This window comes from Anser anser, assembly GCF_964211835.1.
Source record: "Anser anser genome assembly, chromosome: 14".
Lineage (NCBI taxonomy): Eukaryota > Metazoa > Chordata > Aves > Anseriformes > Anatidae > Anser > Anser anser.
In genome coordinates, this window is record NC_139735.1 from 195,400 (window position 1) to 215,097 (window position 19,698).

Genomic DNA, 19,698 nt, shown 5'->3' on the forward strand with positions numbered 1-19,698 from the left:
GCTGCTCATGACTTGGAGTGCTTGGATCACCCAAGCATATGCACTCTAACCACTGCCCTGACCAGTTGTTGGGAAGGGTTTTTACAGAGTCTCTCATCCAATGTCTGTTCCAGGCAGTACTGCCACCAGCACCAACACAAGTCAGCTATGGCTTTTTCTACAACTTTTGAAAATGGTTAAGGATATAGACTCCAACACATCTCTGTAGAACCTATTACAGCACTGCACCAACTTCTTGGTGAAAATGTTTTCACAGTATATAGTCTGAACCACCCAAGTTACATATTATGGCCATGATCACTCCTTATGTCACCTGCCATTACCAACATGGGTTTGGCTTTGTCACCTTTGCAACTTGCCTTCGTGTAGCTGTAGGCTGTTAACAGATCGCCACTGAGACTCCTCTTTGCCAAGCAAAAAATCCCAGCTCTGTTCACTTCTTTGTGGGTCTTATGCTACTGTCTTGGTAGCCCTCCACTAGACTCTGTCAAGTTCCCACATATCCCTCTTGAACTTTGGGGTTAGGGAACTTCATACAACATTCCAGGTGTGGCCTCAGCAGTGCTAAGTAGATAGGAATAACTTCCCTCAGTTCTCTGGCCATGTTCTTCCTAATACAGCACGGTGCGTGGATTGTCTTACACAGTATCAAAACACACTGGTGTCCAGGTCCTTCCAGTGGGGCTGCTCCTCAGCCAGTCCCTAACCAGAACAGATGCATGGGGCCAGCTCTGCCCTGTTAGAGAGCTCCACTCTTTCTAAACCTTACAAGGTCTCTCTTGACCCAGTCCTCAGGTTTCTCAAAGTCCCTCTGGATTGAAGCTCTGTAGTTCAGTATGTCAATCACCCCCCCTAAAATAACATTATCATAAATTTGCTAGTTCCTTTTCCTGTAGGATGACTCTTTTTAAGGAGTTAATGTCACCAAAGATGCAGTCTATACATTGAGCTACATGTCTTTGTACCTATCCATACCTAAAAGTCTCCAGTATTCCTGCTGCGAACCACACTGAGACTAAAGTACAAGAGCAGATTTGAGTGCTTTATTCATAGGAACAAAAGAATAAAACTATATGAGCCATAAGTGGCCAAATGCCACAGGTACTGAAGCAGAAAACTATGAGTAGCTGCTTTAGATGTCAAGACCCTGAACCTTCATCAGCAATGAGCAGCCAGAGCTGTTTAGGGACCCAATACTCATGCTACAAAATGAAAGAGGTTTTTGTTTGTTTTTCTGTGAATACAGACATTAACTTCTGCTGGGCTGTTTGCATTAGGTTAATATTTCTGTAGTGTACAGGTGTTAATACGAGATGTGAGTGTCTGCTGTCTGTCTCTGGCCCCATAAAGAGCAGAGTGTGGTGCTGTAAATATTAGCCCAGGCAGAGAAGTGTTTGCACAGCCTTCTTCTGTGCTGCCTCCTGCAGTAGAACTCTGATAGTACTCCTTACAAATGACGCAGGCTCAGCTGTCAGAGGCTCAGCATCTTCTGCATTCTGCAGTAACATCCTCTGGTTTTAACTAAAAAAGCACTGAAGCAATCAAATCTTGAAAAATGCAGCAAAAGCACTGGTGTGCTATAATCTTCAGAAGATCTATGCTAGACAAAGTAAGGTACAACTAAGTAACTCAGCACATACAGAAATCAAAGTACTTGTTTGGTCTAGTTCAATGTTCCTTGGCTGTGGCAGTCCCAGATGCAGAGAAGAAATGTCTGGCACATCACTGAAACTGCTACATGCGTTAGTACAGTGACATATAGTCATTTCAGAGGGAAACTGAAGACTTTTGTTCTCAGTTTGTTTAAAAGAGCTCCCTAGTAATAGAAGGGAATGCCCATTGCCGTTGATTCGAACAAAAGAGGAACATGAAAAAACATCCTCTTGCAGATACCATAGGGATCTTCCTGCCACCAAAGAGAGGAACAAATGAGACAATGGCACCAGCACAGTATACGGATTCCTCGTTCCACTGAGAGTCCTGCCTCACACATAAACTCTCACATAGTCTATGATGAGAAATAACTCAGATGTGGCCTGCCATGTGTCCAAACATGCTGAATGAGTTGTTACTTGATAGAGCAAAAATTTTCATGCACTTTACCAAGTCCTTCATAGCCTGAAAGCAAAATGAAGAAGATGAACTGTGATAGCTTCAATGAATTTCAAGAAACATCACGAAGGCCTGGCTGGACTTTCCTCAGTTGAAGTACGGAAACTGAGTTGTACAGTTATTGCAACAAACAGACATCCATCTGGGCTACTCTGCTCAACCTGAAGTATGCCGTCATTGCCATCAGGACCCTCATGAAAGTTCTTGTTGCCACAGTAAGTCCAAGTGGAAGGCCTTAATACATGCTCTAGTCCTGACTTCCTGGAAGGTATGGACATTTTTGATGAGCTATTCAACACAGCGAAGCAAAAAGTAGGCAAGCTGTATGTCAGAGTTGCAAATTAATAGTCATAATGATCAGCAACGTTGGCATTATCAGCCACCTTCATAGCTTTGCATATGAAGGCATTTTTCTGCCTTAGGCTGAAAGTGGATTGACACCATCCATTCCCTTATGGGCTGCAAAATAGAGAATACAAAGGCCCTTTTCCCCAAGGTGAAGTAGACCAGCCTTTATTTATTCTCGCTCACCAAGCCAATATGAAGCACTATGAGCAATGGGACTCTGAAAGGCAAGGACTGGGTGGATTGGAAAGCTGAAAGGTTCCAATTTTCCACATTTTCAGAGGTGCTGTTTATAGAAAGAGGAAAACAAATGCAGTATTAGGCAAAGACAACAATGTATGTGCTATAAAAAGTCTCTGGGTTGGGCGCTTGTGGTACACACAGCCTCACAGAAAGCATGTAGCCAAGCACTCAGAGTCTTCAGTCTAAGATCAACTGCTACTCAAAGCATGCATGAGCTTGAAGATGTAACAACATTAACTGTATGCGACTATCTACAATGCTAAAGTGAAAAGCAGCTAGACACTTCAGAGAACTAGAATCCAGAATTCATGGCTTTTGCAGTCAGTTCTTATCACTGAACGACCTCGGAGCAGACATTGCTCTATGTCCAAGCTTAGTTATCTGTAAAGCTAAAAGCATATCGATCTCTCAGTAGTAATGTAACAGTAAACTAGCTTTATTAATGCCTTTTTCTATGGAGCTGTGGACATATAGTTATTTTTACAGAGTTAATTTTATGCTAATTAATTTATTCTAATAGCTACTACCGAAATATTAGGAAAGTCATTACGACTTCTTATCAGTACGTCAGCTGAGTCATAGAGAAAAGCAACCAAGATGCTGTGTGTTCATGCCCATACTGAGAATAAAATTATTTGTATTGCAGTGGTTTGGGATGCTTTCTGCATGAGGTTAGGTGCTAATGTGTTCCATTAGAAGTTGTTGGATTGTAAGCTGCAGTGTAAGGACCAGAGGCTCCTCCAGACTCATGAATCATGAAACAAAAATGAGAAGCAAAGTAAGGCTCTATATCAGGGGGAAGGTGAGCGGGAGAAGGGAGGGTAATAAATGTACAACACTCTACTGGTTTTGCTGCCTGTAGTGTACCAGTGTGGAGAGAGAGTTTCTATGACTGTTGTAAAAGCAGTTGCTTTTTTTGGCTGATTATTTTCAGTCGAACAGTCAAAACCACACAACCTCCCTGAGGATGAAATAGTGATGAAATAGGCAATGCAAACCTTATGCCTGATCAGCTTGCATACAGGTGTCCTCTTCAGTCTCAATGCACATCAGGAAGAGCAGAATTTACCTCAGAGAATAAAAGCAGAGGAAAATGGTTCGCTGCAGGAGTCAGATAGCAAGTGCTATCTTCAAAGGACTGGGATTCAGAAGAAGGGAAACGCAGCTCTGTAATAACATTGGCTCTGGTTCTGCAAAGTAACTCATTGCCTATTTGATCATGACAGGTCACTTATGAAACGTTTCCCTCAGCTCTTTTGAAATGACATCCCATCACAAATATATGCACAGGGATGACACCCTCCAACTAGCTGATGAGAAGCAAACGCTCTTTAAACTCCATGAAAAGTCACTCCATGTGTGACTACATGAATGGGACTATATAGCTCTGAACTCAAAGAATTCAAACACAAGTTGAATTCCTTGATGAGTTTCAGCAAGTCTGTTCCTCAAGATCCTATGTGTAAATGGTAACAGTTCATAGGAGCTTGTGTTTGAGGATGGGTAAGTACTTGAGTGATGGTATACTGCCCAGATACTGCTTAGCCCTATGAATAGAATGGTGCTTACTGCAATAGGTGATGACAAGATCATAAAATGGCTTGGGTTGGAAGGAACCTTACAGATCGCCCAATTCCAAACCCCCTGCCATAGGCAGGGATGCCACCCACTAGATCAGGTTGCCCAGGGCCTCATCCAACCTGGTCTTGAACACCTCCAGGGATGGGGCATCCACAACCTCTCTGGGCAACCTCTTCCCATGCCTCACTGCCCTCTGAGTGAAGAATTTCCTCCTAACACCTAATCTAAATCTTCCCTCTTTTAGTTTAAAACATCTCCCCTTGTGCTGTCACTATCTGATAGAGCAAAAAGTTGCTCTCCGTCTTTTTTTACTAGCCCCCTTTAAGTATTGAAAAGCTGCGACAAGGTCACCCCAGAGCCTTCTCTTCTCCAGGCTGAACATCCCCAGCTCTCTCAGCCTTTCCTCATAGGAGAGGTGCTCCAGCCCTCTGATCAACTTCATGGCCCTCTTCTGGACCTGCTCTAGCAGGTCCACATCCTTCTTGTGCTGGATGCAGCATTCCAAGTGGGGCCTCATGAGGGCAGAGCAGAGGGGCACAAACACCTCCCTCAACCTGCTGGCCACTCTTTTGATGCAGCCCAGGACACAGTTGACCTTCTGGGCTGCAAGTGCGCACTACCGGCTCATGTCAAAATGATAAGGACATATCCATGATGACAAGAAGTAAAGAACAAGATGTCTAATTTCTGCAAGTGTTTAATTCCCATGCAACCCTGAGACTATGCACAGGATTAACACTTCTATTTTGGGTAAGATAAGATATTGGCAAAGATCTGATGAGAATTTACTTACTATGCTCCAGTCACTTGTCTGTTTCATTGCAGGACCTTGTTGACATCACTAACCCAATTCAGCCAGGACTTATATGAAGATACAAAGAGCAACACAGATAACATAAACCATGGAACTGATGCTAAAAGCTGAGGAAATCAGATCAGTGTTGATCACAGTTTCTACAGCTGCTTGAGTAGGTCAAAGGCCTGGACATTGCAGGGAATTAGTGAAACTAATTCATAAGATATTACACATTACACTGTAGATGGTCCTCATAGGTCAGAGTTGCCTATACAATTTCAAATAGAAAGAGTGATGAAAGCATTGGTCGTGAGAGACTGGTAATTATCCAACTCTCTGAGACCTGTAGTGAGGTTAAAGTGCTTCTCTGTACGTGTGTGTATGTGTGTGAGAATAAACAACTAACCTTGTATGTCATGGGTCGAAGGCAAAGACACTTATAAGTATTAAAAAGTTGAGAAAGGGATAGTTCCATTGCGACAGGTGGGCCATTCTGGCTAGTGAAGTGACTAGCACTTCACCAGTTATTAAGACAGAATTCCTCTACTTGGCCACTTGCCAAGGCAACCTGAAAGCACAGCTGCAACATTCGCCTTTAGTATGGAAAAAAGATTTTTCCCCCTCCATTTTTATTTGCTGCAAAGCATAATTCAAAACTGAGTTAATTAAGTTAACTAAGTTAATTCAGTGGTGTTTGGGTGAAGATTCATAATCACAGAATCAGAAAAATAGTCTGGAAAGGATCTTGGGAGATCCTCTAATCTATCATCTTTTACCAAACTGCACTGATTTACCAAGAACTGTTCTTACAGATCCCAAGTACAGATGATCTCTTTCTCCCCTCCCCACAAAAAAAATGTTATTCTGTTAGAGAAGAAATAGTACTGGTCCTTGACAAATCCGCTTTGGAGACAAATAGCAAGCCTGTTATTTTCCACATGCTAACAAATTGTTTATACATGCCACAGTTTTCCTAGAGCTTGACAATAAGATTAATAGTTTATATCCTTTCCTTTCTCGATGTACACAGACTTCTCCCTTCTCCAGGCTTTTCTCCTGTGAGTTGCTTGCTACCAGTTCACTGAATTTACTGAAATCTGTCTTTGCTTAGAAGGAGAAACATAAAACCAGCAAAATAGAAACAAGAGACCAGGATCACAGGCTGATAACCACTACCATCCAAACCGCCCTTTACATTCATATCCTCAAAAAGCTGTACCTGACACTACAGTCAGGTCTAGTAGAGCTTCCTCTCCTGTGGCTGTCATTAATTATCATCTTCTGTTCTGAAAAAAACAGTAATGCTTGCCACAAACTTACTGAACCAGCTGTACTCCTGTACTGCGGGGGGTACAGGGCAGCTATAACTTCCCACTGCTCTGCACTGGATGATTCTACTTGGTTTTACTTCTAGGCAGCCTGTGACATAAATGGTAATGCCCAGTCTTCTTCCCTTTTAGCAGTCTCTCAAATTGCTTAGAAAAGATCCTCCTACTGTCTCAAAGCAAGTATACAAATCCATGACATAGAAGACATCTCTTCTTCTCTTGCCTGTTATTTCTCACGTTGCACACTTCTGTATCAATATTCCAGACATAGCAGTTATCCAGGCAGGTCTCTACAGTGCCATAGTTAGAATTTTGATCACAATTAAAGATTTCCAGCTCCACTTGTTTATTCCTCTCACAACATACAGAAGTTCACAGCACCAGCTCACTTTTCCTCTTTCATTTTTTTTCCACGTCTTTGTGACAAGTAAACCTCCTTGCTCCTAGTTTTTTCTTCAATATGACTGCTCTGTTTCCTCCCTGAAGTGATAACAGAAAACACCTCTTTACAAAGTTAAAAAGTCATGTCCCATCCATCGTTTACCTTAAGTTCCCCCGACCAATAGACGTTGATAAGTATTTAAGGAACGGTGAGAAAGATCTTCTCTCCTCCTTGTTTAAGAAGCAGGAGGACAACTTGTGGACAACTTGTTCACACCCAGAATTCTCTCATGGCAGCTCCCTCCAGTAAGCAGGACTCATCTTTTTCAAAACCCAGGAACAGGAGGCAGCACTGAATTGGATTAAGAATACTTAATGTGTTTGCATAATTATTATCCTTTCTGTTGGGCTTTATGGAGTAAGGCTCTCTACTTGTACAAACAACTGATCTACCAAAAGTTCACCTTATTTTCATGTATTACTGTTTGATGTGTACATGTTGGCATGTTACTTTTTCACATTGGTTAACTAGATCTTGGGATGGAAACTAAAACGAAAGACCTGTTCAAAAAGAAGCACATCTGCCTTAATGTCACATAGGGTCTTGGAAATGCCCTACATAGTGGGGATCTAGAAAAATAGCCCAATAAAGGACAAGCCTGCAACGGGTACGTTTCTGAAAAGACCCTTCACAGCAAAGCTAATGGGAAGGAGCCAAAAGCTCATGCCATCCTTTCTGCAGACCAAAGAAGCACCAAGGGAATTTATTCAAGAGCCAGCCAGCATCTGTCCCGTCCAAGGCCACTTCCTCTGTTTAATGTTCACTTTTTTTTTCCTTTTTTTTTTTTTTTTTTCACCAAAGCGCACCCCTGCGGGTGCTCCTCACAGAGTTACCAGCGACTACAGCTTTGCCCTCAGTGCTAGGACTCAGCGAGCAACCCAACAAACGGGAGTTTTACACGGCATCCTTCCTAAACGCCGCTTCTGAAACATCCTCGCCGGTCTTGCCTGGGCGCACGGCCCTGCACGGCCTGCGCCGCGGGGCCCAGCGGCTCACCGGGTGCTCTCGGGACAGCCGCGACGGGCTGCCCGCAGCTGCAGCGCCCGGCCCCGGCCCTCGCCCCGGCCCTCGCCCCGGCCCGCCGCGGCTCCGAGCGCCGCCGCTGCCCCCGCGGGAGCACGGGGCCGAGCCGCGGGGCGGCGCTCGCCGCCAGCACCTCGACGGGGCCGGGCCGGGCCGGGCCGAGCCGGGGCGGGGCGGGGCGGGGCGGGGCGGGGGCCGCTCCCACGCTGGCGGGCTGCGCGCAGCCTGTGAGCTGCGGACCCAGCACCCGCAGAGGGCGACCGCTGGCTGGGCTGCAGCATGCTGCTCGCCCTGCTCCTGGGGCTGCTCTTCTCCCGAGCCGGTAACAGCGCGGGGCGGCAGGGCAGGGCAGGGCAGGGCAGGGCAGGGCAGGGCAGGGCAGGGCTGGGCTGGGCTGGGCTGGGCTGGGCTGGGCTGGGCTGGGCTGCGCGGCCCCGGCCCCGGCCCCGGCCCGCTGCCGGCAGAAGCTGTGCCCGGGGCCGGCGCCCCTCGCTGACCCCGTCCGGGCGGCCCGTTTGCGCGCTCCTGGCGCCGGACGAGCCCGGGGCGCGTCCCGGGCTCGGGGCTACCGGCCCCGGCAGCAGTGAAGAAGCCGTGTTTCAAACCGGGAAAGACATGCTGCTGCTTTGACCTGAAACGTGAATCGCAAGTGCTGATGTGACCAAGGAGGGATGCTCTGGGGCGGGGGAATGGATTTCATTGAGGCGAAGCTCGCGGAGGCGAAGGAGGACGACCTGCTGCTCTGACTCGCAGCGGGGAGCGACAGATGTCAGGAGCTGATCCCTCAACGCAGCAGAAAGGGCATAAAGACAGTGTCCGTTCTAGCTCTTGGAGGAGACGCTGGACCTGTCTGAGATAACTTTGCTGAGAGCTTGTTTTGATAGCAACCTTCCAGGCAGTCCCCCTCTGAAATGCTTCAGGATGATAGTTTTCTGAGATGAGGCTCAGTTTGCAAAGACCAATCTAGGGAGCTCCTGTGGAGATACAGCTGTTTGTCTTACTCTGCCGTATACTACTGACAAGTCACAATGGCTGAGGATGGAAATGGTTCCTCTTTCCAGTTCATCTCTTTCTTGGGCAGTCTTCATGGTTGAAGTGGCTAGAAATAGAGAAACTACAAAACTGCTCTGAAGCACTCCTAGACCCTACCTATGGGATGTCAGTGCTTTACGTTCAGAAAAAGGTGCAACTGCTGAATATCATGACTGCTATAAAGAAGAGCTATTGTGCTGAGATCTCAGTAGTATTTACAGCAACATGATTGCAGTAGATTTCCTAGTTTTCTGTTGTCCAAATACTAATGCTTACTTTATATCTGTTCTTAATAAAGCAAAGGTCTCCTTTCTGCAATTGTCCTCTCTTTCACGAGCGTGGAGTGCAAGGGATATTTAAATAATAATACTATTAATTGTAACTCCATAAATATATATAACAGAACACGGAGTCACAAGGGAGAATAAATGGCTGTTGTATTAACTATTAATTTCTCTAAGATACAAATAATCATGTTTTGCGAAGTGAATATTACTTTTTATTTATTTATTTATTTATTTATTAGCTGCAGAAGGGACTCCTGTACAGTCCCTTTAATGCTTTCTGCAAGCTAAACTACAGAGCTTTCTAATTCTTTCACCTGACTGCCTGGAATTATAAGTTTTTGTTGTTGTTGTTTGTGTGTGGTTTGTTTTTTTCTTTTTCTTTTTTTTTTTTTTTAAAGAAGAAGCATGTCATGTATTAGGGCTTAAGACAATGCCAGCTATTATATGATGTCTGTAAAGGAGGATTGTTTTAAATTTCTCTGCTTTGAGGTTTCCAGCAGCTTCACCCAAAGCATCTGGTATAGGCCTGTGGCAAAAACACAGTCCATTCATTTATAATCAGTTTTGCTCCACCCTGTCAATAACTATATCACTTTAAAGTTTTGAAAATGTCACTTAAACCTCAGGTGCTTGTTGAGCAGAATTCTTAAGGCTAGGAAAGTATGTCCTGTCCTTTAATGAGCTTACTACAACAGCTAGTACAGGCCACTGTTGGAGATGGTACTTTGTTCTGGCCTTGTGAGGTAGATCAGTTTGTACCTCTTAGAATTCCAAAGCTACTGGAGATAATAGAATCATTGAATCGTTTAAGCTGGAAAATTTGCTATTGGAAATTTGCCCTGCTTGCAGCCTTACGGGATGTAATCAAACTCAGAATGTTCTTTAAGGTTGTGCTGAGGTGGAATGCCTAACCAAAACCTACTGTGCCAGGTACAAAGCATTTCTGGTGAGAGATTGTTTTTCAGAAAATTCACAAAGTCATACAGTCTTTATATAACAGCCAGATGAACAACAAAGTACAGGAAGTTGCTAGAAAAGCCAAGAAATATGTATGATTGGGACAGAGACACCTAGATAGCGTAACTGGGCTGTAGGAAAACTAGGAAGTTTGAGAAGCAGACTAGTATGGAATTAAACAGCCTACAGCTTACAGCAAATAAACTCATGAAGCCAGCAAAAGTGAAGGAAGTGAGAAAACAAATTAGATAGCGAAGACAGTATACCACGTAATATAAGCTGAACCTATATATATATTTAGCTTGTAGTGAAGACAGACAGAAATAGTAGTACAGCACCTGCTGATCAAGAGAATGATAGGTGAGATCACATACCCAAAGAACATCAAAGATAGGTGTTAGGCTAGGCATAGTTATTTCCCCAAAACAGCCAAGCAATATTGTCCTGAAGGGAAGAAACGTACTACTAGCCTACATATAAATTCTGTTAGCAAATAGTCTTGTTCCAAGTCTTCACAAGTCTAGGTTGGATGGGGTTTGGGAAACTTGTTCTAGTGAAAGGTGTCCCTGGCCATGCAGGGAGGTTGGAACTAGGTGGTTTTAAGGTCTTTCCAACCCAAAACATTCTGTGATTCTATGGTTTGTTGTACCTGTACTGTAAACATAGATTTATGTACTATAGAAGTGAAGAAAGATTACAGACTGAATTCACCTCTCTGTGAAAATGACAGCTCACCCTCTGTATTATCCTTAGGGCAGAACAGTCTATATATTTAAAAAAAAAAAAATCATCAAGTTTTAAAGATTGTATTGTTAAATTAAGGTTATTTAATACTTCCGTAAGGTGGTGGGGTGTATATAAATTAATATTTTATATATATATATATATATATAAATTAATACATGTGTTATACAAATACACACAAATAGTTATACTCAGAATTCACAAATGACCAAAAGATGAAAGCTGATAGGTCAAGCCTGCATCCCAGCGTTTTTGGCAGAAATTTCAGGGATTCAGTTCTATATACTGTAAATTGATTGCATGTCAGCACTTTTATATGAAACTACTTGCATCTAGTGATAAGGGTTTCTTCTATTATACAAAGGATACGTATATTTATTCTTACGTTTCCAAGCTCAATAAAATAGTTGCTTTTACACCCTGGCAATGGTTTTCTCTGCATCTCTTAATGACCAGTATATACATAGCAATGGCACTAGCGCTGACTTACATCATGCAGCATCGTGTTAGTACTTGTTTGTTTCACTGAGCTTTTCATTACCCATATAGGAGAGTTTCTTCAAAGCAGGCCTCAGCAAAGCCAAGGTTTCCATAGAGATTTACTGCTTCAGGAAAATACAGAGCCATCCCTGATCCTGACCAAATTGAAAGAGTGAAGGGTGATGGGGAAAAAAAAAAAAGGTTTTATTAAACAAAATATTTTTTGAGATTTTTCATTAATCTTTTGTTCCCCCTTTAATACACTAATACTCATCCTTTTGTTTCTAAATGGAGAGCTTTTGCTCCTTGCTACGGTATGAAGGACCCCAACCAATTCTGCGCTGAGTCCTTACTAGGAATGCCAACAGAACAATGATAACGTGTTTGTGTGGCATTCATCCTGACTGAAATCCTAACAATCTTTTCCCTGCTTGACCAGGAGACCTCCTGTCTCTGCCAAGGAGTGACTGCATAGCAGCAGAACAGCTGTGCCTCTCAGACTCCATCTGCAATGCCACCTACAGGATTCTGGAAGACTGTGCCCTTGCTAAGACTCGCTTCCTTCCACTGGATCATGATACCAGGGTCAGGTGTCTAAATGCAGAGCTAGACCTCGGAAACAGCTCTTTACTGCACTGCAAGTGTCACCGACGCATGAAGAGACAGGAGCATTGCCTACGCGTTTTCTGGACTGTTCACACCAGCATGACAGATGGTGAGATGAAATAATATGAATTTAGAAGGTACTAGTAAGGCTCAACCCTGCCCCACCACCTGAAAAAAAACGTGAAGGGCCACTTCCCAACACTGCAGGTTATCACTTTGGAGCCACATCTCCTAGTAAAGAGGAGTCATTACTTCTCTGTTTGATAAGCATAGAAAACTGATCTGGTCTGCGACTGGCCCTTCAAATACACCGGGGACCTTACAAAACAAAGATAGCTAGTTTGAGACATTTACTTATATTTAGTGCTGTAAAAATCACCTCAAAATGGTCACATCTATCCATCACTGAAAACGGATGTGAGATTATCACACACACTGTAACGGCATCCATGAGCAGGCTACTTCTCTCCAGCTTTAATGGGATGCTTCTACTTGGCCTCCCACCAGGGACTGCCAATGCTGCATATCTCCTCACTAGCACTGAGGCCAAAAAAAAGCAAATTTCAACATAGACCAAATTCCAGCCAGAGGAAATCTAATGACAAAATGTAATGCTGTTGCTATACAGTAACACCTTTGCATCTCCAGCAGAACCATTCTTGGCATTTGGCTTTGAGCATGATAGAACATCTCTGAACCCCAACCTGAAGAATCACAAATAAGAGGAAAAAAAAAAAAAAAAGAAAAAAAACTGGTCACAACACATTTCTCCCACTGCATAAAATAGAATACCTTGTGTCTTGCCTAGGCTATTTCAATTTGGAGACCTCTCCTTATGAGAATCCAGCAAATGAAGAACACTGGAAGACAGATTATAACGAACTGGCAGCTCTGCTATCAGGTAGGGATTATAATGGTTATATGATATGCTGCTGCTGGTTTTTAACTTTTCAGGGGCTGAAAATTATTAAGAAGAATGATTTGAGGTACTTGACCTCGGAGGAATGTCTGCTCTGGGTACTTACCTGTATTTGCACCCCTACCAAATATAAATATAGCTACAGATCCAGGCCTATGAAACAGGCAGTAACCCACAATGATGCATTCTTTGGAACGTCAACCAATAAAATATGTGATTTTGTAACTAACATCACTGCAGTGTCATGCTACAGGCACATAGCAGGACTAAGTTGCTTTGTTCATTTTGATGTTAGCAATTAGACCATCAAGTAAGGGCTAGTCCTATTTCCATGTAAAATCTTTTCTGAAGACTTGCTTCCTTGTTTATGGTTTGGGTTTTTTTTTTGGCTTTATAGGCTCACAGTTAGCAGGAGATGCAACAAATCCATGCCTGAAAGCAACTCATGTCTGTAATCTGAGCAAGAAGTGTGTTCGGCTGCGCACAGACTATGCCTCAATCTGCACCAAGGGAGCAGGAAGTGAGGACATGTGTGACCGTCGCAAATGCCACAGAGGGCTAAGAAATTTCTTTGAGAAAGTGCCTGAGGATTTCACTAGAAGGATCCTGTTCTGTCCGTGTCAGGATGAACTTTGTGGAGAACGACGCCGGAAAACTATTGTTCCCGATTGTTCCTTTCAGTATAACACTAAACCCAACTGCCTCTGGCTTCTGGACTCCTGCTTGGAAGACCACATCTGCAAGTAGGTCTGGCAGCAGCAGACACTAGCCACAAGAAGAGAACAACATAGACACTGATAGTCTTATTTTCCTTCCTACAGATCCCGACTGGCTGACTTCCAACAAAACTGCCAACCTGCAGATATGTCCCCAGATGGTTGCTCTCAGCACAATCATGCTGCATGCCTGCAGGCTTACATGGGGATGATTGGTAAGTGATACCCACGGGAACACACAGGGTGAATGCCTTTAGGCAACAAACTTGCAGTCACACTGCTATGCTGTGAGGGACTGTCTTGCTTTGATGCAGGTAATAGTGCTCAGTATGCCCATAAACATGCCTTAGCCTAATTGATGATAGTGTTCTCACTTGCTTCTGAGGTAAATGCAGCCCAAAGAGAGCTCCTTGGTGGCATTTATCACTCTGTTTTGTCCCATCCGCTGCTGTCAAAGCAGCAGCACTTGCCTGGGATTCTTGCACTCCTGTTCGCATCATCAGCTGATGCAAAATGCTCTAAATGCCTGACCACTGGGACTCTCTTGGCTGTATGAATTAAGACATTCCTGCTGTAGGAGCTACATCATGATCACAGCAGAATCCAGTTGTAGGATAGGATCGTTATTATACATGCCCTCACTTCTTAATGTTTACATTCCTGGTGGTTTAACACTGTGTGCACACTATCTTTGAGCCAGTCAGAACAACAGGTACACAAAGCACTATCAGCTGTTGGAATGAAAGTTGTCTTTGCTTACAGACATTTGCTGTCAACTTGCTAATACCTTTTCAGATTGGTTCAAAGGAGAAGCGACAAAGTGCAACAGTATCTCAGAAGCTGTAATTCTAGACTACAACTTCTGGTTTTCCAGATGTTTTTGCTATTTTCATCCCAAATAAACTCTGTGCTCTGAATGGCACACTACAGATGTGCAGCGCTTGTTTGGCAAAAAGCATTTGGCCACGCAGTATTGCCTGCTATGTGAGAACTGAGAGAGCCTTTTGCTGTTATATGCCAGTATTGCAGTTGAATCTCTGCAGATGGTTCACATCCTTCAGTCTAATGTTTTCACCAGGTTCAGTTATCAGTATACCTCACCGTCAGATTGAGTTGGGATTAACAACCTCCCCACTTTCTCACAGTGTAGCAGACTGCACATGTATTCAACAGACCTAGGTCACCTTGCAGGGGCTTCTGACCTCTTCTGAGTAACAAGCACATCACAATGGAAGGCTTCTGCCTCCAGGGTAGCATTGTCTTTAACACAAGAGGACCGATCATGCTTCTTTCACTTAGTGAAGTAAATCTTGATTCCCATTTCTGGGGGTTTGGGACAGGCACACCTATGACACCCAACTACATCAGTAACTCCAGCGTGGAGGTCTCCTTGTGGTGTACATGTGAGAGCAGCGGCAACCAGAAGGAGAAGTGTGACCAGATACTCAGCATGTTTGAGAGCAACAAATGCCTTGGTAAGCATCACATCATGGAACTGGGGAAACAGCTTAGCACAGGGAAGTTCAAATCCTGTTCATTTCAAGATCCTACATTGCATTGCTCTTGCATATAGTTCTGTCTTCTGAAGTGTTTCCATGATCTCCTAGCCAACCTGTGGGACCAGCCTGGATCTGCTCACAGAGGTGATTTTATATCTTTTACCAACACAGACACCAGTGAAGCTATCTACAAACAGCATTCAAATGAAGGGATTACAAAGAAAACAGGGGGTGGCAGATGTGTTGTATCCATAGGTTGCTGAGTAGCCCCATCACTGCACCAGGATTATGGGGTTTTGGTTCCTCCTCCCCTTACTAGCAACATACCTTAATAAGATTTAAATACTTCGTTTGTAAAAGCTTCCAGATGATATCAAACAAAGAAATCAGCATAATTAGATAAATGATTATTTAAATCTACCTACTGCTATACTGAAAAGACTTATACCCAGCACTATAGATACACCTACAACCCAAACATCCCACCTGAGATACTACATAGCTGCCCCTTACAAATAGACAGCTGGCAAAGTCCCATAGAAACCCAAAGGTCTTCAGGTAGAGTGAAAATTGGCCTTGTAGTCTCTTCTAAAAGTCACAAGTAAACCCACAAAGTAACGTGCCATTTATTAAACACAAAATATGTATTTTCTAAATCAAATCCATACAGACTGTGAGTGCCTTTCTTAAAATAGCTACCCTAGACTTCTGTTCACTAAACTCCAAGGTATGCACAAGAAAAGTACAATAAGACTCTTGCTTTACTTCTGTTTACAGAAAATACTATTTGGTCTCAAATGCACCAGAAGCAGACAGGTCTAGAACGACAGGAAGACTTATTCTATTCATCTTCCCTAAGCTTCCAAGGAGACAGTGCCAGCACATCTCTTGCTTCAGAAATGTCCCAGGTACGTATTGCTTTGTTGCCTCCAGCAAGTGGTGAGTCAAGCAACGTAGAGACAGTTGTCCAATAACCCCGGATCTGGAAATGTATGATTTTGGACATCAACATGAGGGATGCCATATGCATGCAGAACCCTAATCTACTTTAGCTGAACCTATTCCTTCCACAGACAAGCAGAAATAGGAGGCCTTGCTGCTTGGCTGCACAAGTTTCCTATAGTCTCACAGCTGTGCCCAGAATTGGAGGCCCTACAGAGGTGTTTGAGCACAAATAAGTCTAACTGGGATTCATTCCTCCTTTTCATTTCCTAGGTGGCAGAAATGAAGACACATCGAGAGACCTCTGAACACAGCAGTTTGCCTATGGTCTCCTCTGTATATTCTGGAACTGCTGTTTCTTGGTCATCTCTGTCTCTGTTCCTGCCCCTGTTGCTGAGTGCACTTTAACTTGGCATAAATTGCATCTTTCCTTCCCATATTATTAATCTTATTCCATATCCAGGCACCTCCCACTACTGATTTACCCTGGAGAAACAAAAGGCTTCTGGAAAAGAGGAAGGGAGTAGCCTTAACCCATAAATGCAGTCACTAGAAACCTCTCCCCAGCTTGCATCCCACTTTCCCCCAGTCAGTTTGCACTAAGAGCTGCAGATTTGGAGCCCACCATTGCTTCTGCCATGTTAGTATTTTGAGTAAAAGTCCAGCTGATATTCAAGCACAGTATTTTAAAACCGAAGTCTGAATTCTGTCAGAACTTGTGCAGGGTTAGGTTTCTGAATAGAGGGAGGCACCTTTAGTCAGAAACAGCATGAAGCTGCAACAGAGGAGGTTCAGGCTGGATTTTAGGAAAAGGTTCTTCACTGAGGGGGTGTTCAGGCACTGGAACAGGCTCCCTAGGGCAGTAGTCACTGCACTGAGCCTGCCAGTATTCAAGAAACATTTGGACAATGCACTCAGACATATAGTTTGATTTTTGGGTGGTCCTGTGCAGAGCCAGGAGTTGGACTTGATGATCCTTGTGGGTCCCTTCCAACTCAGGATATTCTAAGATTCTGTACCTGACACTGTATCCTATCACCCCACCTCCTGAAGCTCTTCCTCAGGCACAGAGTACAGCATACCATCTTTAAGATTTAGTGGCCTCACTCCAGGGGGAGTTGCAAACAAAGCCAAGTAAATGTAAACATAAAGTCCCTGTCAAACACCAGTTCTGGATTACTTTCAGTTCCTTTTATTTTTATTTTTTTCCAAATCCATTCTTTTAAATATATGAAAAACACTATCCCAGGTCAAGGATGCTATACCCCAGATTATGTTCTTGCTTCTTTCAGTTTTGCCCCTTGTAACTATACATAACATCCATTAGCATGGCTAGCAACAGACTTGTATTTTGTGGGTTAGCAGAGATTTCTCTACTCAACCCTAGTAAATTCATCTAGCCAAGGATGACCTTGCCAGGCCTCAGGCCAAACCTTTTCAGGAATGCTTACAGAAAGCGGATAGCTCATTGAAGCTGTATTCACTACACTGAAGTTGTATTCTCCTGGCACATTCAGTTGCAGAAGCCTCTGAAAGATGGAACTAGTTTGTACCTTTCCACATACTGAAGTTATCATTTTCCCCTTTCACTCCCTGCCAGCCTCCTCCTTTGCCAAGCTCTATTTCATAATCTCTTTATTCTGAGTGTAAACATGTGCACTGTATAACTGCTGTTATTTTATGCTGCATTGGCCTGTTAAAATGTGGTGTTAAGTAAATATTGATTTCTGAGCATAGGTTAATAGTCCACAATCAATTGTGTGCAAGAGTTGCCTCATCAGCCATCTTATGCTTTCAGGATAGCTAGAAACTGAGTTCAGTACAGCTTCTCTACACACACATATAATGCCTCTTGTTCATCCTATGAGGTACAACAGATCTGAACAATATTATGCACAGCTAATACTGTGTGAGCAATATTACAGTCCTGAATAGATGCAGAACAGGTTAGCATTTCTTTCTGCCTTGTGCTTTATCTGCTCCCAGAAAGGTACCAGCTAGGTAATGTGCTGTGGTTCCCAGTCACTGTCAGACACCTTCTTACCAGAGAATCTTCCATTGCTAAATGTATCAGAGTAGCTGTCCTTCTGCAGTGCTAATATTTCTGTTTAGAATTCCAGCCTTCTCTTACCTTCTTGGGCAGGTAGGGCAGGAAAATGATTGCATGGAGCAGGACTTTGTTGCATAGAGAAGCAACACCTTATTTCCATGCAGTAGGAACAAGTATCATGTTATCTTAATTAAGAGGAATATGAATGCTGTTATTTACCATTGCCTACTGAAATGTGACTATGTGAATCAAAAGACAGCATTGTTTCCACATGTTTGTTACCCCTCTTTAATGAAAATAGAGCCCATGTTACCACAGAACTCTGAGATCTACATTTGGCCATCCTCCATAAGGTGAGGCTGGAAATGCGTGTCAAGGCTCTTTATTGTAGCATCGTAGGTTGTGTTATCTCCAGAGATTGCTGGAGAGTGACAGGGAAGAGGAAAACATCGTGCTTTACAATATTCCACAAATCAGTGAGAACGTTTATCAGAAAGATAGAATAGCTTTCCCTGAGCCATCTCTACCACATATATAGTCTACAGCATCCATCTTCCACTCATCAATGCTGTGAGTTTTCCTCTTTCTCCACTTCAGTGCTCTGAGACAGGTGGATATGGGGAAAGGCATTAGCATTTGTTGTTCGTATTCATGGCACTGTGGACTTTTAGCCCCTAATGAGAAGGTTACTGATTGCAACTGCAGCCTCCTGTTGTGCCCTGGATTACATAGGAAAATGCTTTACAGTCAGACAAAATCCTGCTCTAGACAGAAATTAAATAGAACGCATCAGTTGGGATTTTTCTCCAAATGTCTTACGTCCTTTTTCTATGTACGTATGCACCTTTATATATACAGCTGCCTCCTAAAACTCATTCATCAATAACTGGAAACAAAATTTTCCTATAAATACACCTGCACTCAAAAGTACTCACACTGATGTGTGTAGAAATCCATTTTTACTTAAACTTTCTTAACACCTAATCTCCAAATATCACAGTTGTTCAATGACACAGCATACGTGCATGCAGAAGTATAACTACTACTAAGAAACATCATGCCAGTATCAGTCCAGTTCTGCTAGCATCACAACACATTCAGAACAGTTCCTACTATCTGTACTACATGGTAATTTACAAAAAACAAAACAACAACAACAGAAACCCCTCAGCATCTATTCACTAGTAACTGCAATACAACATCCAGCTAGCACCTTTGCTCTAAATACGAAAATAATCTAATAGAAATTCTCTGTCCTGTCAGTCTTAATATTGAACTCTCAGCAAGCATATAAAAGGAAGAAACCTTCTAATTGTTGTAATGTAAATTATTTTTAAGAGTGTAAAATAATGCCAAAACTCAGTAATAAAATTTATCTTGCAACTCTAGAAGTCTCCTGCCTTTCTGTGCCCTTAAGAGAAGCTACACTCCTTAGTGTCTACTGCTGGACACATTATGGGAAAGAACAGAGACAGGATCTCTTACCAAGCAATCTCAACAGTAACTTTTACAGACATCGCTCACTGTCAGGGACTTCAGATATGGCTTCTAGAAATCTGATGTAGCTTTAGATTTCTTAACGTGGTTTAATGTATT

The 19,698-nt window shown here is 43.1% G+C and overlaps 1 protein-coding gene across 1 annotated transcript; it reads left to right on the forward strand.

The window, feature by feature from the left end:
* The first annotated feature begins 8,035 nt into the window (after positions 1 to 8,035).
* LOC310881293 (GDNF family receptor alpha-4-like) lies at positions 8,036 to 19,488 on the forward strand. Its single transcript, XM_083798445.1, has 8 exons — positions 8,036 to 8,192; positions 11,810 to 12,085; positions 12,785 to 12,877; positions 13,293 to 13,638; positions 13,717 to 13,826; positions 14,952 to 15,086; positions 15,888 to 16,018; positions 16,326 to 19,488. Exons 1-8 carry the CDS (start codon positions 8,150 to 8,152, stop codon positions 16,458 to 16,460), a joined length of 1,269 nt encoding a protein of 422 aa, XP_083654571.1. The 5' UTR covers positions 8,036 to 8,149; the 3' UTR covers positions 16,461 to 19,488.
* The last annotated feature ends 210 nt before the right edge of the window (positions 19,489 to 19,698 follow it).

What these genes read in the sequence shown, in the direction of transcription:
- LOC310881293 (XM_083798445.1), top strand. Translation starts at nt 8,150, where the DNA reads ATGCTGCTCGCCCTGCTCCTGGGGCTGCTCTTCTCCCGAGCCG. An exon ending in TCACACCAGCATGACAGATG is followed by an intron (nt 12,086 to 12,784) that starts GTGAGATGAAAT and finishes TGTCTTGCCTAG; the next exon opens with GCTATTTCAATTTGGAGACC. An exon ending in ACTGGCAGCTCTGCTATCAG is followed by an intron (nt 12,878 to 13,292) that starts GTAGGGATTATA and finishes TTGGCTTTATAG; the next exon opens with GCTCACAGTTAGCAGGAGAT.